The sequence below is a fragment of the Pituophis catenifer genome, unplaced genomic scaffold, assembly GCF_029215685.1.
Source record: "Pituophis catenifer annectens isolate HBS135680 unplaced genomic scaffold, rPitCat1.0.hap2 SCAF_3, whole genome shotgun sequence".
In the NCBI taxonomy this organism is placed as follows: Eukaryota; Metazoa; Chordata; class Lepidosauria; order Squamata; family Colubridae; genus Pituophis; species Pituophis catenifer.
Genome location: NW_027256883.1, coordinates 199929012 through 199953694, shown reverse-complemented (window position 1 = coordinate 199953694; position 24683 = coordinate 199929012). Strand labels below are relative to the sequence as shown.

Genomic DNA, 24683 nt, shown 5'->3' with positions numbered 1-24683 from the left:
CTCTCCCTCTCTCTCTCTCTCTCTCTCTCTCTCTCACACACACACACACACACACACACACACACACACACACACACACAGAATAACATTATAGAAGAGACACTTCTTGATGAAGAAAGGAAATTTCAGAATCTGGAAATTATGGGAAGCTACCTTACATTGAGTGAAATCTAGCTCAATCTTTAGCTAGATCAGAAGTAGCCTATGTAGAAAACAGTTTCCATAAACCAAATCACCTCCAACAAAGAATTGTGGATTGGGAACAATCTGGTGGGATGCAGCTGTTTAGAAAATTACTCCGGGGTCTTTGGCCTACAGGCAAGTTTTATATTACTAAGTTAAGGTTGTCAGGCTGAGGAGCAGAACTCTCTCCTGTAAACCATGATGTCTGGACAGTCTCATCTTTAAATGAAACCACCTGGCTCTCAGATCCAGGCCATGTTTGAAATGCAAGAAAACGTGAAGGAAGGAATATTTATTCAAAGCCGTTTAAATTTAGCACATACTTTCCAACCTGAAATCCGTGAGAGTAATATATATATATAATTTCTGGTGCAGGTGCCAAAATGAATTTTTTTTTTAAAAAAAAAATCTCACAAGATTGTGGCATCTCTCAAGTTCTTGGCATTGCTATTCCAAATCTCACAGATTTTTGTGTGGGTGACATCACTTTCCCGTTAAAGCTGTCCTGAAGATAGTTCTTCGTGATATATTGCCACTAAATCCTGGAGATATTATGTAATCCACCTGACTAAGAGCAGTCAGTAAAGCATTCTGTTGAGTGCTAAAGTGTAGAATAAACAGACGTTCCCTGTCCTAGACAAAACCCTCTCCTGCAATCCCATCAAGAATAGAAGTCTTCTCACCAGTATAGCCCAAAAGTTGTCCTTACAAGGAAACTGCAACCTAGAGAAACTGCAACTGTTTTTTTTTTTTTTAAATTTTGATTTATATGCCGCCCTTCTCCGGAGACTCAGGGCGGCTTACAATGCGTTAAGCAATAGCCTTCATTCTTTTGTATATTTATACAAAGTCAGCTTATTGCCCCCACAAACTGGGTCCTCATTTAACCTACCTTAGAAAGGATGGAAGGCTGAGTCAACCTTGAGCCTGGTGAGATTCGAACCTGCAGAAATTGCAGGCAGCTGTGTTAATAACAGGGTGCATTAAACCACTGTACTACCAAGGCTCCTATCAGCTGATGACCTCAATGTTCCATCTTCTTCACAATGGACTTCCCCAGCTCTGCTGTCCTTCTGAAAAGTCCATTTTGCCTAACAATAGAACTATCCCGCAAGTCCCTTGGACTGCAAGGTGATGAAACCTAGAGGTCAGTCCTAGAGGAGATCAACCTTGACTGCTCTTTAGAAGGCCAGATCCTGAAGATGAAACTCAAATACTTTGGCCACCTAATGAGAAGGAAGGACTCACTGGAGAAGAGCCTAATGCTGGGAACGATTGAGGGCAAAAGAAGAATGGAACAACAGAGAACGAGGTGGCTGGATGGAGTCACTGAAGCAGTTGGCGTGAGCTTAAATGGACTCCAGGAGATGGTAGAGGACAGGAAGGCCTGGAGGAACGTTGTCCATGGGGTCGCGATGGGTCAGACACGACTTTGCAACTAACGACAACAGAAAAATCCCAGATATACTGATAGGACTAACTTCCCCAAATTTCCCTAAAATTTTCCACCTTGTAGACTTTTATAGATTTTCTATAAAAAATATTCTTTTTCAAAGATCCTCTTTCTTCTAAATCAGAAAATAAAGTTAGGTCCTTCTACTCAATGTTGTGCTCCTTCTTCAGACCAAATCCATGATGGGGAATGTGTGCTAAACAAGTTCCCATTTTTCTTCCATAAACCATAATAAGGAAGCATGTACAATAATGTTTCCTTTGGGATACAAGCCTCAAAACAGCCAAAGCTTATTGGCTGCTAGAAAGTTAAAATACAAAAATTACTCCAAAAAGGGAAAACTGGGAAAGGGGGACGACAGGAAAAATTTAAAGTGACCGAAAAAACCAAAACCAAAAATAATATTAAAAAGTTATTTCCAACTCTCTTCCATACAGATATAATTATACAATAAAATACTCTCTTGCTTACTTTAACTAATAAGCAGATATAAAACTAAAGTGTAAAAGATGTACATGCCAAACTATCACATAATAACAGAAATATATAATATTATATTCACTTACTCTAAATAAAACATAATGCATCATAGTAGCTATATTATGTAGCTACATATTACTAGATATTTCTAAAATTAAATATCTAAAATAAAACATCCTTTACTTTTAGTTTAAATAAGTACATAAAACCATAAAGTAAAATAGCATTGTCTAAATCCTAGCAAGGATACTATTCCAATGACTTTAATGCAGGGGTGAAATGCTCCCGGTTCGGACCGGATCACCTGATCCAGTAGCGATGGCGGTGGGTGGTTCGGAGAACTGGTAGCAAAAATCCCTGCGGGGCCCCCCCCCCCCACCATGCCCAGCTGAGCCGCACAATCATCAGAGGCTTTTTTTTTTTTTTTTTTTACTTTTAAAAGCATTTTTTCTACAATCTCTTCCGATGAAAAAATGCTTTTAAAAAAAAAAAAAGCCTCTGATGATCGCGCGGCTCAGCTGGGATAGTCAGAGGCTTTTCAAAGCATTTTTTTCTGCAACCTCTTGGCCGAAGAGGTGGTAAAAAAAAAAATGCTTTGAAAAGTCTCTGACGATCCCAGCTGAGTTTCCTGATTGGCAGAGAGGTATTTTTAAAGCAGCCTCTCTGACGATCCCAGCTGAGTTTCCTGATCGGCAGAGGCTTTTCAAAGCATTAGAAAAAATGCTTTGAAAAGTTTAAAAAAAAAAAAAAAAGTTGGCTACGCCCATCCAGTCACATTACCCCCCCCACCACCAAGCCACGCCCACAGAACCGGTAGTAACAAATTTTACATTTCACCCCTACTTTAGTGGTTATATTCCAAATATTAAAGCTGCAATGACTTGGTTTAGTAAACAACTGGCATGGGAATCCTATTGCTGGATCATTCCCATATATCACGTGACTGCTCATGCATAAACAGGAACTTTTTATTGTTGTTGTTGCAGTTCAGTTGCATTATTGGCATGAGAAGTGACAAAAATCTTCCAGTACTAAGGTGTAGTCAGACTGGTTAGGTCATGACGAACTTTTACTATATCTTATTAAATAGTTTGAAAGTCACTGTGGTGCATTTAATTGAGTGCTGGTGCAAATGTTAGCGGAGAGATGTTAATCCGTAGATTTTTGGGATCCAACTCTTGATGTTAAAAGAAAGCCTTATACAGGTAGTCCTTGATTTACAACAGCTCATTTAGTGTCCATTCAAACTTACAATGCACTGAGAAAATGACTGTTTTTCACACTTATGACCATTGCAGCACGCCCATGGTCATGTGATCAAAATTCAGATGCTTGGCAACTGACTTGTGTTTATGACGGTTGCAGTGTCCCAGGGTCATGTGAACGAATACCTTTTGCGACTTTCTGACAAACAAAATCAGTGGGGAATCCAGATTCACTTAACAACCGTGTTACTAATGTAAAAACTGTAGTGAATCGCTTACATATGGCAAGAAAGGTCATATAATGGGGCAAAACTCACTTAACAAATGCCTCACTTAGCAACAGAAATGTTAGGCTCAATTATGGTCGTAAATTGAGGACTATCTGGGTATGTTTGAATCTTGAAGTTAGAATTAGAGGCCAAAAGGTATTGTTGGTGTGATTAAAATATGTATATGTACATGTACATGTATTGCCCCTCCCCAAATGTTATATCTTATATCCACATCAGCTTATAATATTACAGAAAGTAATAGAATAATATCAGTAATTGTAAAAAAAAAAAAAAGATACAGATCAGGGGTGGGTTCTAAATGTTTTTACTACCGGTTCTGTGGGCGTGGCTTATTTTGTGGGTGTGGCTTGGAGGTCATGTGATTAGGTGGGCGTGGCTAGCTGGTCAGAGTCATTTCTGGAAGGTCCTCGTACTTACGACCAATCCTCGCACTTACAACCCGACTCATTTGTTTGCTTTTAACACTGATCAGCTGTAGGACGGCCCTATGAAGCCCCGCGGCAAGAGTTTAAACAGTTTTTTTCCCTCTAGTCATCAGCTGGGACTCAGGAGGCAGCAATAGATTGGGGGTGGGACCAAATAAAAGGTAAGAATAACATGGGGGGGTGGGGGGGGTGGGGGGGGGGAGAACCGGTTCGGTGACGTCATATCGTCACCGCTACCGGCTCGGCCGAACCAGACCAAACCGGGAGGAACCCACCACTGATGCAGATTATATACTGTTTCAATAGACCTACCATGAGCAAACATGTGCCAAGTAGTATCCATAAAATTAGGAAAAAACTTTTTTAAAGACTTAAATAAATTAACAGAGAACTATATTTGGCAGGGGGGAAAAAACCAAGAATCAAAATACAATCACAGCAAGATAGTAGAGAAAGAGGAGGATTTGGACTCCCAGATTGGGAAATTTACTACAAAGCGACATCACTTACATGGATCAAGGACTGGATAGAATTACGAAACAAAAGAATTTTAACATTAGAGGGATACGATTTACAGAGGGGGTGGCGTGTCTTCTTATGGGAGGGGAAAAATAGACAACATAACTATTTTCAACGACATTTAATCAGGGATGCACTACTACTAACAGGGCAAGGGATAAAAAAGAATCACTATGACAAAATTCCAGAATGGTTATCCACAATGGAGGCACAAATTTATCCAAATGCATTAGACATTGACAAAATGAAAAGACATAAACAAACATGTGCTTTTAGTGGGTGCCATCTCTAATGTTTTCAGTTCTTAAAAATAGGGGCTTGAATTTAGAGTTCCAGAATAGTGCTTTGATGTTTATTATTGTTAAACCTCTCTGGCTGTCCCTGGAATATAACAAAATAGCACTTGGATCCGATAAATTCATGGGTTTTTTTGTTTTGTTTTTTGTTTTGTTTTTTTGTTGTGCAAAGTCACAGTAATATTGGCAGATGTTACGAAAGATATCAGAGAAACAGGAGCTTATTTGCATATGTCACGTTTTTGTTGGAATGTTTCCATGCAATTATCCTCCACTGCATATTTGCAATTTAATTAAGAACATTCCATGTGATAATACCCTTCAGCAGCAATTTCCATGCTAATCTTGGGCCATAATTTTGAGCTTGGTCACGATCACTGACATTTTTTTCAAGAAAGTGTGTGTGATTATTTCCCATTGATACTTCCTGCTAATAAATAAATAAATAAAAAAAGTGGGTTTGACTAGAGAAGATGCAAACTCTGTGAACAGGTTCTCCGAAGCTGTTTTTGGTTTAAGTAATCAAACAAGAAGGTCAAGTGGGGATTTGTTGATAATGTATGTGTAACTTCCCAGAGTTAATTGTTAATTGGGTAGCACAGGAAGTGTAAATGAGATCAGCAGATACAAGCTTAAGCCAAGCAAACACACAGAGTGAGTTAAGTACACAGTGTAGCCACAAATGGGTGATTAATTATTGGGAGATTTATGAAAGCACTCAACAGCAATCAAGATCTCTCTTCTCTCTTCTTAGCTTTCAGGTCTGAGACCAAAATAGATACGATGGTGGCCATGTAAGCATTCCATGCATGCCTCAGCCCTCATTTAAATAAAATCCAACTGCATTGTGTTAGTTATTCTCATAGGAATCGACAGTCTCAAAGGAGTACGGTGTTGGTAAGAGCATCATTCATGGCCATCGTTACAGCAAACCTTTGTTTCAGTACAAAAATTTTGGAAGCATTTAATTATATCCAAGTGTTGGAAGAAATGTCCATCTGGGTTCAGTTCCAAGTGGGGAGAAAGACACTGGAAACATGGAAGCTGTTTGGAAAGATGGTTTAGTGGTGGACAGGACCATATGGTTTGAGGTCTTGGGCAATCGAGCACATGAGTGAGTGAGAGAGAGAGAGAGATTTATACCCTCTCTTGGGCCCTGCCTTGGAGCTTCCTGTTCCTGTATAAGAAATGTATTCTGATTTGTTGTCAGCCTCCCATGGGGCCATGCAGAGGTAACTTTGTAGGTTGTCTTGAGTCCCAGGCTTGGTTGAATCTTGCTGGGTAATGTAATGAAGGGGCTTTGGGCAATTCCTATTATGGCTGAATGGCTTTGTCCTGGTTTGGATCTTGAGTGAGGGCTAATCCTATCACCCTGTAGCTGAAGGTCTTTTGTAGACAAGATGGCCCAGTCTTTTGTCTTGTAGATAGGTTGGCACCAGTCTTTCTGGGGCTATTGACAAAGGTAGGGGCTGCTTTCCAAGAGCATATTTCTCCTTTTCTCATCCAGGGAGGTATAATATTCTGCCTTTTTAATATTTCTTAGAATATTTCATTCTTCTAGGAGAAGAGTGGGTGCTAACTTCCCACACTACTTTCATTTTCATTAATGTATTTGTGGAGAGAAGATACCAGTGGTTCCCATTAATATGAAGTTCAGTGGTGATCTACTTTTATGATTTAGCTACCCCACCATTGGCTCATTTTGTTAAAAGTTGGCTGCAGATGCTGAACCAGAAATTAGATTCAGGAGATTTAGGAGGAAGAATAATGAATAAACTAGGGTGGCAGAGTGTTGGACTAACACTAGGAAGACTTAGATCACAGGTTACCACTTAATTGGAGAGCTTGTAGACAACAATAACATATGTCTAAACCCAACCTTACAGGGCTAATGAAAAACTCATTTCCATAAGATCCCAGAATTAAGACTTATCACCTATACTTCTGAATGACATTGATCTAAGACAGGGATGTCAAACTCAATTTCATTGAGGGATGCATCAGGGTTGTATTTGACCTGGGAGGGGCGTGGGGCATGGCTGGGGTGAGCATGATCAGCTCAACATCACTTGTGTTGGGGGCACCCATGGTGGCTCGGGCAGGGCTGCGGGGGACCCATTGTCTCCAGAGGAGGAAGATGAGACCAGGAAGAGCGCCAAACCCTTGTCTTCCAGAGGAGCCTTGCCATCCATCCCTCCCAGGCCACGCGGTGGACCCCCAGATGGTGTCACAGGTTGTCCAGAGCTCTAGGCAGTAGAGGGCAAGCGGCCAGCCTGGCCTTCAAGCTCCCAGGGCACCGGGACTCCACAGCCCATCCCAGCCCAGCCCTGCTTCCCCAAGGGAGTGCCCGGCTGTGCTTACCCATTTTCACTGGCAGAGGCACCACGGGCCAGTCCTTCGCTGTTTCCAGGGAGGCCCCGCAGGCCAGATCTAAGCACCCTGCAGGCTGGATCCAACCTGCAGGCCTTGAGTTTGACACCCCTGATCTAAGGTATGATGTGTATTATTTTTCCAATGTTGTAATGATAACTTTTAGCATCTAACAAAAAGTGGATAACTAAGCTGATCACCACAGAGTCTGTATGGTGTAGTGGTTAGGGCATTGGACTGGCATTAGGAGACTAGGGTTCTAGTCCATTCTCAACTATAGAAACTCAGTCCAACCTACCTGTTTAGGAAGCATGGAAACAGTCTTACATGAAATTAGTAGCAGTTATTAAAAAACCCAGCAACTTGAATTTAGTTCTTTCAATATTGGGTTTCAGGTAAGCTAAGTCAAGAAATAGACCTTACAGGAGGTACTATAACTCCAGTTTATTGTTCTATGATATAATAACAGATCTCACTCAAGGCACAAATGACCAGGTTTAAATCATCATAGTTTGGAGTTATTACACCCTGGGAGAAGGCTTTAATGCCGGGAAAGGCAGAAGAACAACAATAAGAGGACAACAAGCAGGAAGGTGGATAGATCCAATTACAGTGGCAATGGATGCACTATTGGAAGACTTGGAACAGATTAGGGACAGAAGATTTATTTTATTATTTATTTTATTGTTCATATTTCTATGCCGCCCACTCTCTGAGGACTCTGGGCGGCTTACACCAAAGACAGTATACTAAATAGCATATTGCCCCCAGCAATCTGGGTCCTCATTTCACCCACCTCGGAAGGATGGAAGGCTGAGTCAACCTTGAGCCAGTGAGATTTGATCCGCTGATCTGCTGAACTAGCAGTCAGCTGAAGTAGCTGCAGTACTGCACTCTAACCACTGTGCCACCTCGGCTCCTAGATAATGAAGAGTTATCTATGTGATCATCACTAGGAGTCAACAGCAAATTAATAGCACATAATAGTCATCAATAACAGAATCTTGAAAGCCTGATAGAGTTTCTTTTCCCCTCCTCTTATCACCAAGAGCACGAAGGTGAGCCCACCTTGAATATCATCCTCTCCTTCAGCTGCTGCTACTGCATATTTTCTTCAAAGCTATCTTTGCATTCCTGTATACCGGGGTGTCAAATTCGATTTCATTGAGGGCCGCATCAGGGTTGTGTTTGACATTGGCGGTGGGGTGGGCATGGCCAGCTCGACGTCACTCGGGGGTGCCTGTGGTGGCCCAAGCATTTCATTTCTGCCAGTGAAAACGGAGCTTGGGAGGCTGCGACAGCCTCCTGCCACCTCTGCCAGTGAAAATGGAGCTTGGGAGGGCCGCATGCTCCATTTTCACTGGCAGAGAGTTGCGGGAGGCCGTCGCAGCCTACTGAGCTCCATTTTCACTGCCAGAGGCACCGCGGGCCAGTCCTTCACTCTTTCCAGGGTGGCACTGCAGGTGACATCTAAGCACCCTGTGGGCCAGATCCGGCCTGCGGGCCTTGAGTTTGACACCCCTGTTGTGTACCATTGCTAACAGGATTCTGTAGGCAGAAATTGGAGGAGGAGAATGTATCCCACCTTGAGTTCTGAAGAAAAGGTCTTATATATATAAAAACACACATACACACACACATATCTGATATAAATCAAATGAGTGAATTGCACCTTTACAACTTGCACAAATCCTATTCACAGTTTACTGCATGGGTCTGTGCATCCCCAACTGCTTTGCTGACAGTTTTGATTAATGTGTTATCTGTGCAGAGAACATGGGATGATCTCCAAAGCAGCTGCATAAGGACAAGGGTGCTTTAAGAGTTGGAGGAGCTTGGCTTCCCTTAAAGTAATGAAAAGAAGGACTAGGGGAGACATGATAGCAATGTTCCAGTATCTCAGAGGTTGCCACAAAGAAGAGGGAGTCAAGCTATTCTCCAAAGCACCTGAGGGTTGGACAAGAAGCAATGGATGGAAACTAAACAAGAGAAGCAACCCAAAACTAAGGAGAAATTTCCTGACAGTTAGAACAATTAATCAGTGGAACAACTTGCCTCCAGAAGTTGTCAATGCTCCAACACTGGAAGTTTTTAAGAAGAGATTGAATAACAATTTGTCTGAAATGGTATGCAGGAGTAGGGGGTTTGCACTAGAAGACCTCAAAGGTGCCTTCTGTTATTCTATTTTATTCGGAAACTACCTGTAAGCATGTTTGTATGATAACTTCTAATAGATATTATTTACTTAATTTAAATTTGCTGCCCCCATCACTTTTAAATTAATTTGATGTAGCATTGTGCTGTGCTTTTTTTTATGTGCGTCCCTTAGTCTACCATTCTAAAATCAGCCTACTAACAAAGAATATATTTCTTTGGGTTAATATTAGGAAACCAAAACTCATCACGAACTTCACTCTGGCTTACTGTGTATTCCAGGAAGGCAGCTTCTTTTTAGGGTGAGCGTAAGAAGCTGGTTGTTAGATGAAGTGGATCAGACCACAGTGGAAAGCAGACCAAGACCAAGGGAGTCAAAAACAGATATATAATTTGCAGTTGAGACTCAAGGTAGTAACAAGCAGGGCTAGAACCCAACCAAGATAGGAAATCCACAAACAAGAGAAGAATTGTTGAGATTAAGTGCCAGTCGCTTAGAAAACTGCCTTCTTGTATTTTTGCCAGATGAATGAATGAGATAGAGAGAAAGACTTCTCTTGAAGGTCTTACAAAGTGGGCAAACTCACAAAGAAAATGCATTCTTTCAAAATGCCTGATCTTGAGTCCTGTAGAATTTTATTGCTCACATTTAGCATTTGAATGGTGACATAATACAGTAGGTGGTGAAACTGTTGTTAATAGCAAGTTCCTGCTAATTGGCCCTAAGCAATATCCCTGCTTCTAAAGTATTCTCGAAGTAACAGTCACAGAGTTGGAAGGGACCCTGCTCGTGCAGGAGACCTAGGGATTTGAACCACCGACCTTTCTGATCAACAAGGTCAGCGTCTTAGCCACTGAGCCAGTTCCATCTCTTTTTCAAAAGCCAGTAAACTAAGCCAATGTTTGTGAATTTTTGGCTGTTCCCAGAGGGAGAGGTATTAGAAAACAGGGAGAGTTTTCAGAATTATAGCATGCATAGTAATTATTTGATTTGAAAGTCTTTGTGAAATATTAGATTTTTTAAAATTCTAGAACTCTTTTCTTCTCTCCTTTCCATATCCACAAGCAACTTGATTAGCTCTTCAATTCAATTTATTAAGAGCACAGTTCAGCGGTAGAAAACTTCTTTGCAAAGGGAAAGTCTTGAGTTTAATTCAGGTACAAGGATAGGGCTGAAATCTCTATAAGACCCCAGAATGTCTCCCCCAATCACATTAGACAACACTCGGCTTCGTAGTCCAATAGTCTTACTTGATATAAGGCCGCCTCCATGTCAATTTGGCTCTGGGATATTCATTTATTTTTCCTTGTTAGGTCATTTCACTTTGAATATGTTTTGCATAATACACAGCTCATTTAATCTTCAAAGGGTTTAATAATGAATTCTTCCAGCCCAGCCCATAAAGAGGGACTGCTGCCTTAGCAGATGAGAAAGCTGGCAAAAGGTTGATGAAGAGATTTCCCATGGATGCCTCTGAGTGTTGCAGTCAGGGCTGGATCATGGACTTTCTTGGAGCAGTAAGTCTGAGCTGAGGAAGGGAGGAAGGGAAATATTAATGAAAATATTTTCTCAAGTCTAAGCTATCTTCCCTCCTAATGCTATTTGCCTCATCACATTCAGGCGGATGCTTGCATCATTTCAATAAATGATTGACTTATTTAAAGCTGTGTTGGTGTCGTGCGGCATCTTTGTAAAGTCATCTCCTTCGGGTTAAACTTGACACCGTGCAGTTGTCATGGAACCAGTAAGGAAGTAGTTTGCAACTAACTTTTTCAGGATTTTAAATTCCTGTTCTAGTCAACAGCCTTTGTATTGCGTGTCACCCATCCAGTACCAACTAGGCAGAGATCCTGCTTAGCTTCTCAATCCAGACAGAAACAGTTGACCAGTTGCTGCCACCTGCTGTGGACTCATTAATTAAACTGAAACTAGGACTTGGAACTGAAACTAGGACTTGGACAATAGTGTAAATTCTACTCTAAGGGCAGATATTCTGAAAAAAATAATAGCTATGAACATATCCTTAGTGAATTGCATCAGGATTCTTTTAGGACAGCATATATTCTTGCTCACCTTGCTTGAAAAAGAGGACAGCTAGTGTAATAACCGTTTGTAGGAATAAATGAAATTCCATAGTTTCATTTATCATACTTTTTCCATACAGGCAACTAATCATGTTCAAATCCAGCAGGTTCTGACAGGTTCTGGAGAACTGGTAGCGGAAATTTTGAATAGTTCGGAGAACCACAAATACCACCTCTGGCTGGCCCTAGACTGGGGTGGGAATGGAGATTTTGCAATCTCCTTCCCTCAGGAGTGGGGAGGAAATAGTTTCCCATTGCTTCTTCCGGGATTACCCAGAGTAATCTTTGTATTCTCAGGATGATTTCTTATTCAGGCCTAATCAGGCCTGATCTTGCTAATATTGTGAGCTCAGACAAGATCAACCATGTGCTGCCACCTGCTGAGACAATGGAGACAGTATGGCTCTCCATATGGTTGTTGGGAGTGAGAATTGAGTTTATTTCCTTGTGAATGCCACATCAATATTTATTATTATAGTTGGTGGCACAGTCAGCCACATATTTAGACTGAATTTGGAATTTTTATCCACCTATCAGTCTTCCCAAGGACTTGGCGTAGGCAGGTGTTATTGTTTGATATTGTCGAACATATTGTCATAGGATGTAAGCTGCTCCAAGGTAAAGCTGCCTTTTGCAATTGACTGATTGTGATTTTGTCAATGTTGATGGTATTCAAGTGGTGCTTCAGATATATTGGGATTGCACCCAAGGCACCTATTACTGTTGGTACTATCTTTGCTTTCTTTTACCACAGTTGTTCTACTTCCATTTGCTAGTCTTTGCATTTTGTATTTTTTTCCCAGTTCTTTCTCTAAGATGATGATGATGATTGTTGTTGTTAGTTGCAAAGTCGTGCCTGACCCATTGCAACCCCATGGACAACGTTCCTCCAGGCCTTTCTGTCCTCTACCATCTCCCGGAGTCCATTTAACCTCATGCCTACTGCTTCAGTGACTCCATCCGGGCACCTCATTCTCTATCATCCCTTTCTTCTCTTGCACTCAATCTTTCCCAGCATTAGGCTCTTCTTCAGTGAGTCCTTCCTTCTCATTAGGTGGCCAAAGTATTTGAGTTTCATCTTCAGGATCTGGCCTTCTAAAGAGCAGTCAGGGTTGATCTCCTCTAGGCCTGACCGGTTTCATCGCCTTGCAGTCCAAGGGACTCGCAGGAGTCTTCTCCAGCACCATAGTTCAAAGGCCTCAATTCTTTGGCATTCAGCCTTTCTTATGGTCCAACTTTCACAGCCATCCATTGCAACTAGGAAAACCATAGCCTTGACTATACACACTTTTGTTGACAGGGTGATGTCTCTGCTTTTTAGTAAGCCATCTAGATTTGCCATAGCTTTCCTCCCCAGGAGCAAGTGTCTTTTAATTTATTTATGATTATTAATGGAATACAAACAACTGCCACACAATAAAAATACAGTTGTGGTTGTTATACAGTGAGAAAAGAATCTACAAACATTTCCATCAATAACTGGCAGTCCACTGTTAAAAACCAAGATGCTTGACTACATAGGCCTTTAAACTAATCTAATATGGTTATACAGGTAGTTCTCGACGTACAACAGTTCATTTCGTGACTGTTCAAAGTTACAATGACACTTTAAAAAGAAGTGACTTATGACCATTTTTCATTCTTACGACCTTTATAGCATCCCCATGGTCATGTGATCAAAATCTGGACACTTGGCAATTGACTCATATTTATGACGGTTACAGTGTCCCAGTGTCATGTGATCAGTTTTTGCAACCTTTTGACAAGCAAAGTCAATGGGAAAGCCAGATTCACTTAACAACTCTGTTACTAATTTAACACCTGCAGTGATTCACTGGCAGCCGGCAGTCATCAGAATTGGCCTGCAATACTGCATTCTAACCACTGCGCCACTACAGCTCTCAGGTAATCAAGTATGGTTCACTAGACAGTGCACCAATGTAAGGAAAGTATAAACAGACATATTTAATACTATTTTCATTTAGTAAGAGCCTTGGTGGCGCAGTGGTTAGAGTGCAGTACTGCAGGCTACTTCTGCTGCCTGCCGGCTGCTTGCAATTTGGCAGTTCAAATCTCACCAGGTTCAAGATTGACTCAGCCTTCCATCCTTCCGAGGTGGGTAAAATGAGGAGCCAAATTGTTGGGGGCAATAGGCTGATTCTGTAAACTGCTTAGAGAGGGCTGCAAAGCACTGTCAAGTGGTATATATATCTAAGTCCTATTGCTATTGCTCCAGCTAACTCTATGAATGGTGTGACTCATATAACATTGTCCATTGCTTCCCATGATCTTATACTGCTTGAATCAGAAATGAAGAGTGGTAAACCTGAAGGTCATGTTGATTTTAATATTTTTGTTTCATCTGAAGCTCTCTATGTGGTTTTCTACTTCCTACCTTACACAAAGGATAGTTATCTTTAAAAAATGCATTTATGAGCAATGAACTTGCTCATCAAAACCCAAATCTAGGTATCCAAAGGAAAATAGGCCACAAGATGTGGTCCATGAGAATACATTGCAGTTGTCAATCTTTAATGGGTTTTTTTTCCTCATTATTCTATGTCATCCTTGCCCAATTTGGTGCTCTCCAACACTTTAGACAAGAAGCATGTCAGCGTAGTTAGTACAAAAAATGCAGGCGATGGTAGGTTTGGACTTCAATACATTTACATGGTATTGTTTGTAAAAAAAACCAAAAACCCTCTTATTTACCAGCAACCTTCTTTAAATACAGTACCGTATATATAAAGTGCTCTGCACCGCAATAACTGATTAGGCTTTCCGCAATAATCATCTCTATCCTTCTGGGTATTCCAGATTTGACTACAATTATTATCACTTAGATTTATTATCTATTAAGCTTGACTGCTGTGGAATTATTCCTACTCCGTATGCTTAACAACAAAATACAATCCTACACAATCTGACTTTCTTAATTGCAGAAAGGGATTCTCAAATTTAACCACCTTGACGATTAAAATGTCCCAGGGCCACTTTTTCAAGATACTTCCAGATCTATCATTTAATGATCTGACTTAGGTTATTGATATCAGACTGACTGGTCTGTGTTATCTTTTAGAAGACAGAGACAAAAATCACTCCAAAACTTTTCTTCATTCATTAGGATTTCCCCAAAGATAAAACGAATAGTCTGCTTCTGGCTCCAATTCAACGTGTTATGACTATTAAGGCTCTACATGGGGCCAGGTTAACTACAGAAATGTCTTCATTCTATTACATTAGCCCATCCCACCAGGCTATAGTAGTGGCCAAAATTGTGAAAACCTTTTGGGAAAAAGTGTATTTTTCAGGTTTGATGGCTAATAACACCACTTTTTTTGGGGGGGAGTTTCAAGATAATCATATTCCACTGCTGGAATGGCCTGGGAATAACCCAGACCTTAACCCAACTGAAAATCTATGGAGCTGACTAAAGAAACTTGTTAGTCAGAAGCGACCCAGCAATAAAACCCAGTTAATAGAAGCAATCATTCAATCTTGGTTTCACATTATAACAGCTGCAGAACTAAAAGACTTGGTTCACTCCATGGGAAGAGGTTGTAAGGTTACCCAACTAAGTATTAACTGACATGGTGATATTTTTTGTATATCTCGTTTTTTCTACGTGTTTCACTTTTCTTCTTTATACTGTAACTTAATACCAAATCCTTCATAAAAGTTATTGCATTACATTCTTGATTAAATTATTTTTCCATTGATATATAATTTTATGGTACTACTCCAAAAAAAAAAGTGGTGTTATTAGCTAGTTTTAGAAAATATACTTTTCCCAAAAGGTTTCCGCAATTTTGGCCACTTCTGTAGGTAGGGAAGGTACTGTATTTTTCGGAGTATAAGACGCACCTTTTTTCCCCAAAAAAGAGAGTGAAAATCTGGGTTTTATACTCCTAATGTAGCCCCGCCCAGCTTCTCAAACGGAGGTTTCAGAGGCTGAAAAAAGCATCAGAAACAAAGCTTCAGAAAAGAAGCCCCCAAACAGAGTTTCAGAGGCTTTTTTTCTGAAGCTCTGTTTTGGAGGCTTTCAGAGGCAGAAAAAAAAGTTTTTTCTGAAACAGAGTTTCAGAAGTTTCAGAGGCAGAAAAAAAAAGCAAGGCACAGAGCTCACAACCAACGAACCTGTTGCTAAAATTCACCTCTGGGAACAGCTGATTGGGGGTAAGGGAGGCCGATCCACCTGCCAATCAGCTTTTTTCTTATTTTCTTCCCCCAAAACTAAGGTGCATCTTATATTCCAAAAAATACGGTATGTTGTGGAATTCATCAGCCCAAAAATTCCAACTGGTGGGTCCAGGAAGAGAGCTTTCTCTGCCATTCCCCCCATCCTCTGAAGATTCTCCTCTCAGAGGTTAAGAAGAGCCGTCATTCTCCTGGCCTTTTGGAGAAGTGAAAAACAAAACCATTTCTCTGCAGCCTTACGTAGGGCACACAGAGAAGCATGCAGGGTTAGCACCCTTAAAGCCCTCTCCCTGCCTTTGAATTAGTTTTTAACATTAAATTTTAATCATCCTTTTGAAATTTTATATATAGGTAGTCCTCAAATTACAACAGTTCGTTTAGTGACCATTCAAAGTTGCAACGGCACTGAAAAAAGTGACTTATGACCATTTTTCACTCTTACGACCTTTATAGCATCCCCATGGTCATGTGATCAAAATCTGGACACTTGGCAATTGACTCATATTTATGACGGTTGCAGTGTCCTAAAGTCATGTGATCACTTTTCACGACCTTCAGACAAGCGATGTCAATGGGAATGCCAGATTCACTTATCAACTGATGCAAGAAAGGTCGTAAAATGGGGCAGAACTCACTTAACAGATGTCTCACTTAAGAACAGAAATTTTGGGCTTAATTGTGATCGTAGGTCAAGGACTACCTGTACTGTTTTATTTGTACACTGCCAAGAGTCTCTCTGAGAGGGAGATGGGAAGATTTAAAATTTGATTAAAAACAAATTTAGCAAGTCCTTTTATCTTAGAATAAAATCCTGAAGTTCTGAATCCAGGTCACTAAGTATTCTGGAAGGAAGGATATCAACTTTAAGCTTGAATCTTGCTTTTTCCTAATTGCCAGGGAGAAGACATGTACACTTTTAGGAGAAGACTGAACTTTAATAGGATTAAAGTAGTTTTGTCTTTTCTTAATGTTCTAGCTCCTTTCCATTTGGCAACTGGCTTTCTTTCTTTCTTTCTTTCTTTCTTTCTTTCTTTCTTTCTTTCTTTCTTTCTTTCTTTCTTTCTTTCTTTCTTTCTTTCCTTCCTTCCTTCCTTCCTTCCTTCCTTCCTTCCTTCCTTCCTTCCTTCTCTTTCTTTCTTTCTTTCTTTCTTTCTTTCTTTCTTTCTTTCTTTCTTTTAGAAAAGGTCTTTTTGATTAGTCATATCATTGGTCAGCAACCCCAGTCTCTTGAAGCGTTAATTTTCCTGGTATCATGTCAACAAATCTGGACTATTTGTATATCCTCCTGCATGACAACTTGCTCTTCCGTCCATCTCCTTTATTTCTCCTGTCTTCCATTTTTTTGTATACACGTACTACCTTCCTCTACTGTCCCATTTTTACACCATATTTTTTTGTAACTTTTTTTTTTTAAATTTGATTTATATGCCGCCCTTCTCCGGAGACTCAGGGCGGCTTACAATGTGTTAAGCAATAGCCTTCATACTTTTGTATATTTTACAAAGTCAGCTTATTGTCCCCACAAACTGGGTCCTCAATTTACTTACCTTAGAAAGGATGGAAGGCTGAGTCAACCTTGAGCCTGGCAAGATTCGAATTTGCTAATTGCAGACAGCTGGAGTTAAATTACAGTGCATTAGTCTGCTGAGCTATCCAGGCTCCTGTTTCAACGTAACTGTTCCTGTAACTGTTTCAACGGCTCCTTTTTAAGGAACTCCTACCCACCTTGGCATTCTTTCCCTATGGGTTTCTCCTGCCACAGAATTCTTACTGTTCTTTTGGAGTTTATTAAAAAAAAAAGTGGTTTCTCGAAACCCAAAACATGAATTTGGTTACACTCAGCTTAAGTTTCCCATCACACTTAAGAATTCCAACAGGATCACTTTCTCCCCAGCTCTCGCTTTGTCCGCTAAATCATCTTTTCTGGAAACTTTGAGCAAGTATTCCTATTCCCACTATTTTAATTTTTTAAAAAACCAACCCAGCAAAAACAGCTTTCAACTCATAAGCATCTCCACATTGCATCAAAATAAAAGATGGCCAACATGTGCTCTCTTTTCCACAAGAAACAGAAATTGAGAGAAATCTCATTCTGAGCTTTTCAAAGCAATCCATTTGATGCAGCATAGCTGCCTGTTAGTCATTTGTTGTGTATGTGTGTGTGTGTGGGGGGGTGTAATCCAGATGTTCTTTGTCTGAGTTGTATTGGATCACATTTTTCCAAACTCACCACAATGTTTTGTCACTGAGATGATACAGCTTTCTTCCCATGCCAGCATCTAGGCACAATGACCATGACTCGAATGTACGGTAGTTACACGTCATAGATACCAAGTGAACCTTGTGGGGGCATTATCCCACCTTCTCACGCTTGTCTGTGTAGTTTCCTAACTGCAGTATGTTCTTATTGTACTGTCTGAAGTGCATCAGGAAAAAAGCATCAAAACGTACAAGAAAAAAGAAAGAAAGAAAAATATACTGTTATATGGATTATTGAAGAGAATCGATTGACTGAATTTATATGCCCCCATCTCACTTCCATATGACCCTGATCAAAGTGCCGTCATTTAGAATTTAGAATTCAAATTAACAATCACATTTAGAATTCAAATTAACAATCACAAAATTTAACCGTTAATACCAAAGAAAAACAGTTAAAAACTAAACTAAAAAAGAGAGGGGAGGATATAATTTAAGTGCATACACAGTGCAATCACTTAACATTCTTCCAATATCATAATTCTGTTCTGAAATTACTGACCTAAACCTCTTCTGCTCTCTTCATCATTTGGAAAATTCTAGGTTTTAAACTACAGATTTGTATATTATGTCATCCAACTATGAACCACAATTAGTAAGATTATTTCCTGTACAATAATAGCCCCTGTACTTAAGTGCTTCGTGCTTATGCTTTGATTTCACACATTTTAGTTCTCTGTTTTAATTATTTAAAGTTTATAGCCATTAAAATGGAAGTATTTAGATAACAAACATTTTACTTACATATAGAGGCTAGGATCCAGAAAAGCCAAATAGTTACAAAGCAAACAGAGAAAACACCAGAGAAAACTATTAATTCCAGCAATGACATGTGTCCTTGGAATTCAAAACACAAACTGTGGCATTTGTTTTAAAATTTAGCTAACTTCTAATGTCTTGAGAAATCAAGAAAATAATAAAGTTGTCAACTTCTGCCTTTTCCTTAAGCTGAATGTACTTCAGAGTAGAATTCTGACACTTTTTTTTTATTAAATATGTTGAACCACTCAACTCAAATGACTATGTAGCTCACAATAAAAACAGAAAGTATCTATATTTTTAAAAGTTGTGATCCAGTATCACCACAACTGCAGCAATATAAATGGATGATATCCGGTCTGCTCAATAAAGTCTAGTTGCCTATTCCCATCACTCTGAACATCAGTGGTGAAATTCAATTTTTTTTTACTACCGGTTCTGTGGGCATGGCTTGGTGGGCATGGCAGGGGAAGGATACTGCAAAATCTCCATTCCCACCCCACTCCAGGGGAAGGATACTGCAAAATCCCCATTTCCTTACTGTTGCTAAGAAAACTTTATGGAGAGATCCATGAAGTTCTCAGAAGTTGAGTTCAGATTGAGGGAAATGATAATTGGGGGTAATGCATAGCTCTCATGATTAGTAGCTAGTATGAAAGTTAGTTCTCACCCAGTCAAAAATAAATTATGATAACTGATCCGTTGATTGCACAAATAAAGGACAGATAGAAACAACATGATCTTGTTGCCAAGTAGTTTCCTAGTCCAAGAAGGAGAAGAACATGCAAGATAGTTTGAATACTGTTCCTTATAGAGAGAGGTTGTTTTTGAATCGTAGCAATTGTTGAAATTCTTTGGTTATTGTTTCTATTACTTTTTCCAATACATATGATTCATCTGTCATTGGACAACTGTTGAGAGACAAATTTATGGAGAATAACATAAGAGTGTTTATAGAGTAATACCACATTTTAAAGCCATCTGTGTTAATGGCCATGGCTTATATATCTTCTAGAAGCAAATTCCATAGTTTAAGCATGAGTTGCCTGAAGAAATATTTCTTGGCAAAAAGAATGAAGTGGTATGTTCCTTCCCCTCCTTTTTCCAGTATGTTTTTTTCCCCCAACTCTAGTCTTGAGATTTCTCATAGTCCTTTTCTCCAAGTAGGGCTGACCCTGTTTAGTTTTGTTGAGATCAGCCACAGCTCGTTAGGTACTATCATCAGTTGTGATTCTGCCCCATTTTAGTGCTCTCCCAATGTTGATAAAAAAAATATTAATCCAGAATTCCTTTGCATTCTATCTGGTGGTTGAAAGAAAAAATCTTAAGGCTGGTATACCCTAAATGCCAGGGTTGTCAAACTCAATTTCATTGAGGGCCGCATCAGGGTTGTGTTTGACCTTGGGCGGCTGGGGGGGGGCATGGCCAGGGTGGGTGTGGCCCAGTGGTGGGTTCCTCCCGGTTCGGCCTGGTTCTCCTGAGCCGGTAGCAGTGATGATATGACAACACCGAACCGGTTCTGCCCTCCCGCACCGCACCGCGCCCCCCACCCCCCCCGCGTTATTCTTACCTTTTATTTGGCCCCACCCCCAATCTATTGCTGCCTCCTGAGTCCCAGCTGATGGCTAGCTGGAAAAAAACTGTTTAAACTCTTGCTGCGGGGCTTCAAAGGGCCGCCCTACAGCTGATCAGTGTTAAAAGAAAACAAATGAGTAGACCAGTGCCTGCAAAAATACATGAGTAGATCAGTGCCTGTAAAAATAAATGAAATAAAAAATAAAAATAAAATAAAATAAAATAAAATAAAATAAAAATAAAAAAGCCTGGTAGACCAGTACCTCTGCTAAATCCTAAATAATTGTCACATGACCATCAAGCCATGCCCACAAAATAAACCACGCCCACAGAACTGGTAGTAAAAAATTTTAGAACCCACCCCTGGTGTGGCCAGCTTGACGTCACTCATGTTGGTGTGCCTGTGGTGGCCCTAGCTCTCTGCCAGCTAAAACGGGCTCCCGAGCTCCATTTTTGGCTGCAACGGCCTTCTGCAACCCTCCGCCAGTGAAAACAGAGCTTGGGAGGGCCCCCCGCGGCCCTCCTAGCTCCGCTTTCACTGGCAGAGGAACCACAGGCCGGTCCTTTCCTGTTTCCAGGGTGGCCCCGTGGGCCAAATCTAAGCACATGGACCAGATCCAGCCCCCGGGTGTTGAGTTTGACACCCTTGCTATATGCCCTCCTAGAAACTGCAATGAGAGCGGATACTAATAACTTTCTAAGATGGACCAATAAAGCCATTTCTGCCTGCCCACTACCGTGTTTCCCCGAAAATAAGACCCTGTCTTATATTTTTTTGAACCCTGAAGTAAGTGCTGGCCTTATTGCCATGTGCTCAAAAGCACATTATCAGGGGATGTCTTATTTTGGGGGAAACAGGGTATATGGGAATAGCAATATTCTAAAGTCTACACGAGATCCAGAGATGATCAGTAATGTACATCTGGTTTATCATCCATATTGTACTTTGTATTATATACTGTATATTTTTTAGTTTAGTTAGGGTTTGTGAATCTGAAATTCAGACTGGATTGGCTTGGTTTCTCAGTCAGGGAGCAAGAGTGAACAGATACTTCCCAATATTTGGCATGTCCATCTAATTTGAATAACCAGCAGACACCCACTCCACAAGGTTTCTGCAAAGGTTTAAAATGTGTTGTGAGTAGTAATATCTTCCTATCCTGTGGATACATTTTCTTTTCCACCAAACATTTTCTTTGTTAATGCATAGATGTTAATTCTGCCATTGGATAGTGTATGAGTCATTGAAAAATTATTGGAGCCAATAATTTGCTTTTCTTTCTGCAGTGGAACATGACAAGGAGTTCTATCATCAGCGTAGTCATCGTCGTGAGTTCCGATTTGACCTCTCTAGGATCCCCGAGGGTGAAGCAGTAACTGCAGCTGAGTTTCGAATTTACAAGGACTACATTAGAGAACGTTTTGATAACGAAACATTCCAAATCAGTGTCTATCAGGTCCTCCAAGAACATCCAGGAAGGTGAGTGACTAAAAGACCTCATTTGAGTTGGTGCTGGAAACCCAAGAGATTGTAGAATGAAATATAGTTCAGTGATGCCTGTAACAATGTGTGTGTGTGAGAGAGAGAGAGGGAGGGAGAGAGTCTGTGATGCTTCTTATTTAGTATCTCCTCATCTAAAGACTCGGGGCTGAATGTGTGAGGTGATCTTTTGAAACTTCCTTTGTTGAGATGATACGGAAACTCTGTTTTAGCCCTTGACCTCCAGAGGCTGTTTCTGTTCAGCTTAATTATCCCCCTTAAAATGCAACTATACTTGTGTATTTAATGAATTTAGCTTTGAAGTGATAATCAAGAATTGAGGTGTAAGCCTTTGAAGAGCAGTTGGTTTAATTAATGTAGAACTTGCTTATGAAACAGGTAGGAAGATTAGGCCCATTCCATGCGGAGTAAAAGACTGCTTGGTGACTCCGTTGCTTCAACTGGCTAGCCATACAGGGCTCATTTTGCTAAACTTTCAGAATTTGGTCAGAGTTGCAGGATTTCCTCCTATCTGAATCGTGTTGGAAGCCCTTACCCTTCTTGAGGATGGCTTAATATGACAGACTTTAGCAGTGAAACTCCAAAGGCAGATTTAAATAGTAGGAAAGGAAATTCCAATTGAAAGTTCAAAAATAGTAACAGAGCAATGGATACTGGATAGTGAAATGAATTATTAAGATAGGTGCTAGATTCCCCATCACTCTTTGAGCATAGGATCTATCAGTGTATCCTTCACTGAGGAGTCAATCAGAATAGAGCTGGAAGGGACCTTGGAGGTCTTCTAGTCTAACCCTCTGCTGAAGCAGAAGACTCTATACCATTTCAGACAGATAGCTGTCTAGTCTTTTCTTAAAACCCCCCAGTGATGAAGCACCCACAAGGTCTGAAGGCAAGCTATTCCTCTGGTTAATTATCCTCACTGTTAGGAAGTTTCTCCTTAATTCCTGGTTGCTTCTCTCCTTGATTAGTTTCCATCCATTGTTTCTTGCCTTGCCTTCTGGTGCTTTGGAAAATAAGTTGACCCCCTCCTCTTTGTGGCAGCCCCTCAAATACTGGAATACTGCTATCACGTGACCCCTAGTCCTTCTTTTCTCTAGACTGGCTGAAAACAACAACCTCATCTGATTCTATGATTCTGTTTACTTGAAGTGTTGCAATGCCTGTAAGACATTCTAATAATGATGTGGTTGGTGGCATGTAAAATATGGATGGAAACTTTAGCTATTTGTTGTGTCTGTTCTGTAACCAGGTCAGGTTTTCAGATCAGTTACTTATATCAGAGCCAGTAAGCAATCTAAAGTTCATTCAGGAGTTCAAACAAACGGTCTAGCTGTAAGCAGACTCTAATGCTAGGCCAAAGGTCAACACCAGTGCATCAGCAACTAGGATGCTCAACTGAAGATCTGAAGAGAAGCTTTTGTAGAGTTCCCACTGATGAGTAAGCCTTTACTCTGATCTGTTTCTCAAGAGAGCATTCCTTTGAAGTCCTTGGTGCTCTCTGAGCTTGGTGGTTTTGCAGGCTTCAATCTGATCGGTCACCAGGGACCAAAGGCTTAATCTTCCAAGCTTTTGGACTCATGCTGGAGCCCATCCTCATCCAGCTGTAGCACAAGTCTGAAAGTTCAGAAGACTAAACTTCTGGTTCCTGTGACTGACCCAAATTGGATCCTGCAACATGGGACATGTATATTTGCCTTCCTTGGTGGTTTTCTTGTAGATGTTTCATTACCAAGCTAGATAACACCACAGAGCATTCCTTTGCCTAGCTATTACCATCTCTTTTGCTGCCCATCATCCCATTGATTTTATTCCAACAAAAGAGCTCTGTCTCAGGAAACAAAGATGAAGAATCTCCTCTGAGTAAATAGGAGCTGTCTACTTAGGGGGTCATAGTGAAGGTATCTCAGGAGCTTCTAAACTTCCTCCAAAGATAAATCCTTTGAGGTAAGAGTATACTATGCTGCTCAAACCTTCCTACGGTTTACTTCTAAACAAAGACATATGTCTTCTTCTGTAAATCAATAGATAGATATCAATAGCACTTAGACACTGCTTCACAGTGCTTTACAGCCTGCTCTAAGCAGTTTTACAGAGTCAGCATATTGTCCTTAACACTCTGCATCCTCTTTTTACTGATCTTGGAAGGATGGAAGGCTGAGTCAATCTTGAGCCAGTGCATTACTGCATTCTAACCACTGTGTCAACACAGTAGGTAGGTAGGTAGGTAGATGGATGGATGGATGGATGGATGGATGGATGGATAGATAGATAGATAGATAGATAGATAGATAGATAGATAGATAGATAGATAGATAGATAGATAGATAGAAACATTTAGAAATGTAAAGCAAAAGTTTGAGGCTGTAACATTTTATTTCTTCTATGCTGAATGAAGTTGGACATCATTCATTTTTTAATATCAGATTTAATATGAAAGCCAAAATTCCACCATATATTAGTGAAAACAGTCAACGTGAACAGGATAAGAAGTAACAGGTGGAAGATGATCAACGAGAGATCCAACGTAGAACTAAGAAGAAATTTCCTGACAGTGAGAACAATTAATCAGTGAAATGACTTGCCTTGGGAAATTGTGGGTGCTCCATCACTGGAGATTTTTAAGAAGAGTTTGGGCAGTCATTTCTCCAGAATCCTTGAGCAAGAGGTTGGACTAGAAGACCTCCAAGTCCTTCCCAATCCTATTGTTCTAGGATGGATGGATAGATTGATTGATAGATAGATAGATAGATAGATAGATAGATAGATAGATAGATAGATAGATAGATATTCAATGTGTTAATTGGCATACCTACGTAATTTATCTTTGTTTTAAGTCTCCTGAATAAACAATAAATCTTCTAATTTTGGGGTTAAAAATAGGAGATGAAGCAAACAAATTATTTAGTTTGGAATGACTTCCATAAAATGG

At 40.3% G+C, this 24683-nt stretch overlaps 1 protein-coding gene across 2 annotated transcripts in view; it reads left to right on the top strand.

Annotated features, from left to right (window-relative positions):
* BMP7 (bone morphogenetic protein 7) overlaps positions 1 to 24683 on the top strand; it is a 98704-nt gene that overhangs the window by 57248 nt on the left and 16773 nt on the right. For both annotated transcript variants that reach the window (XM_070940072.1, XM_070940071.1), the window contains exon 2: positions 21541 to 21733. In XM_070940072.1, coding sequence (XP_070796173.1) covers positions 21541 to 21733 — 193 coding nt within the window. The remainder of the gene's footprint in view (positions 1 to 21540; positions 21734 to 24683) is intronic.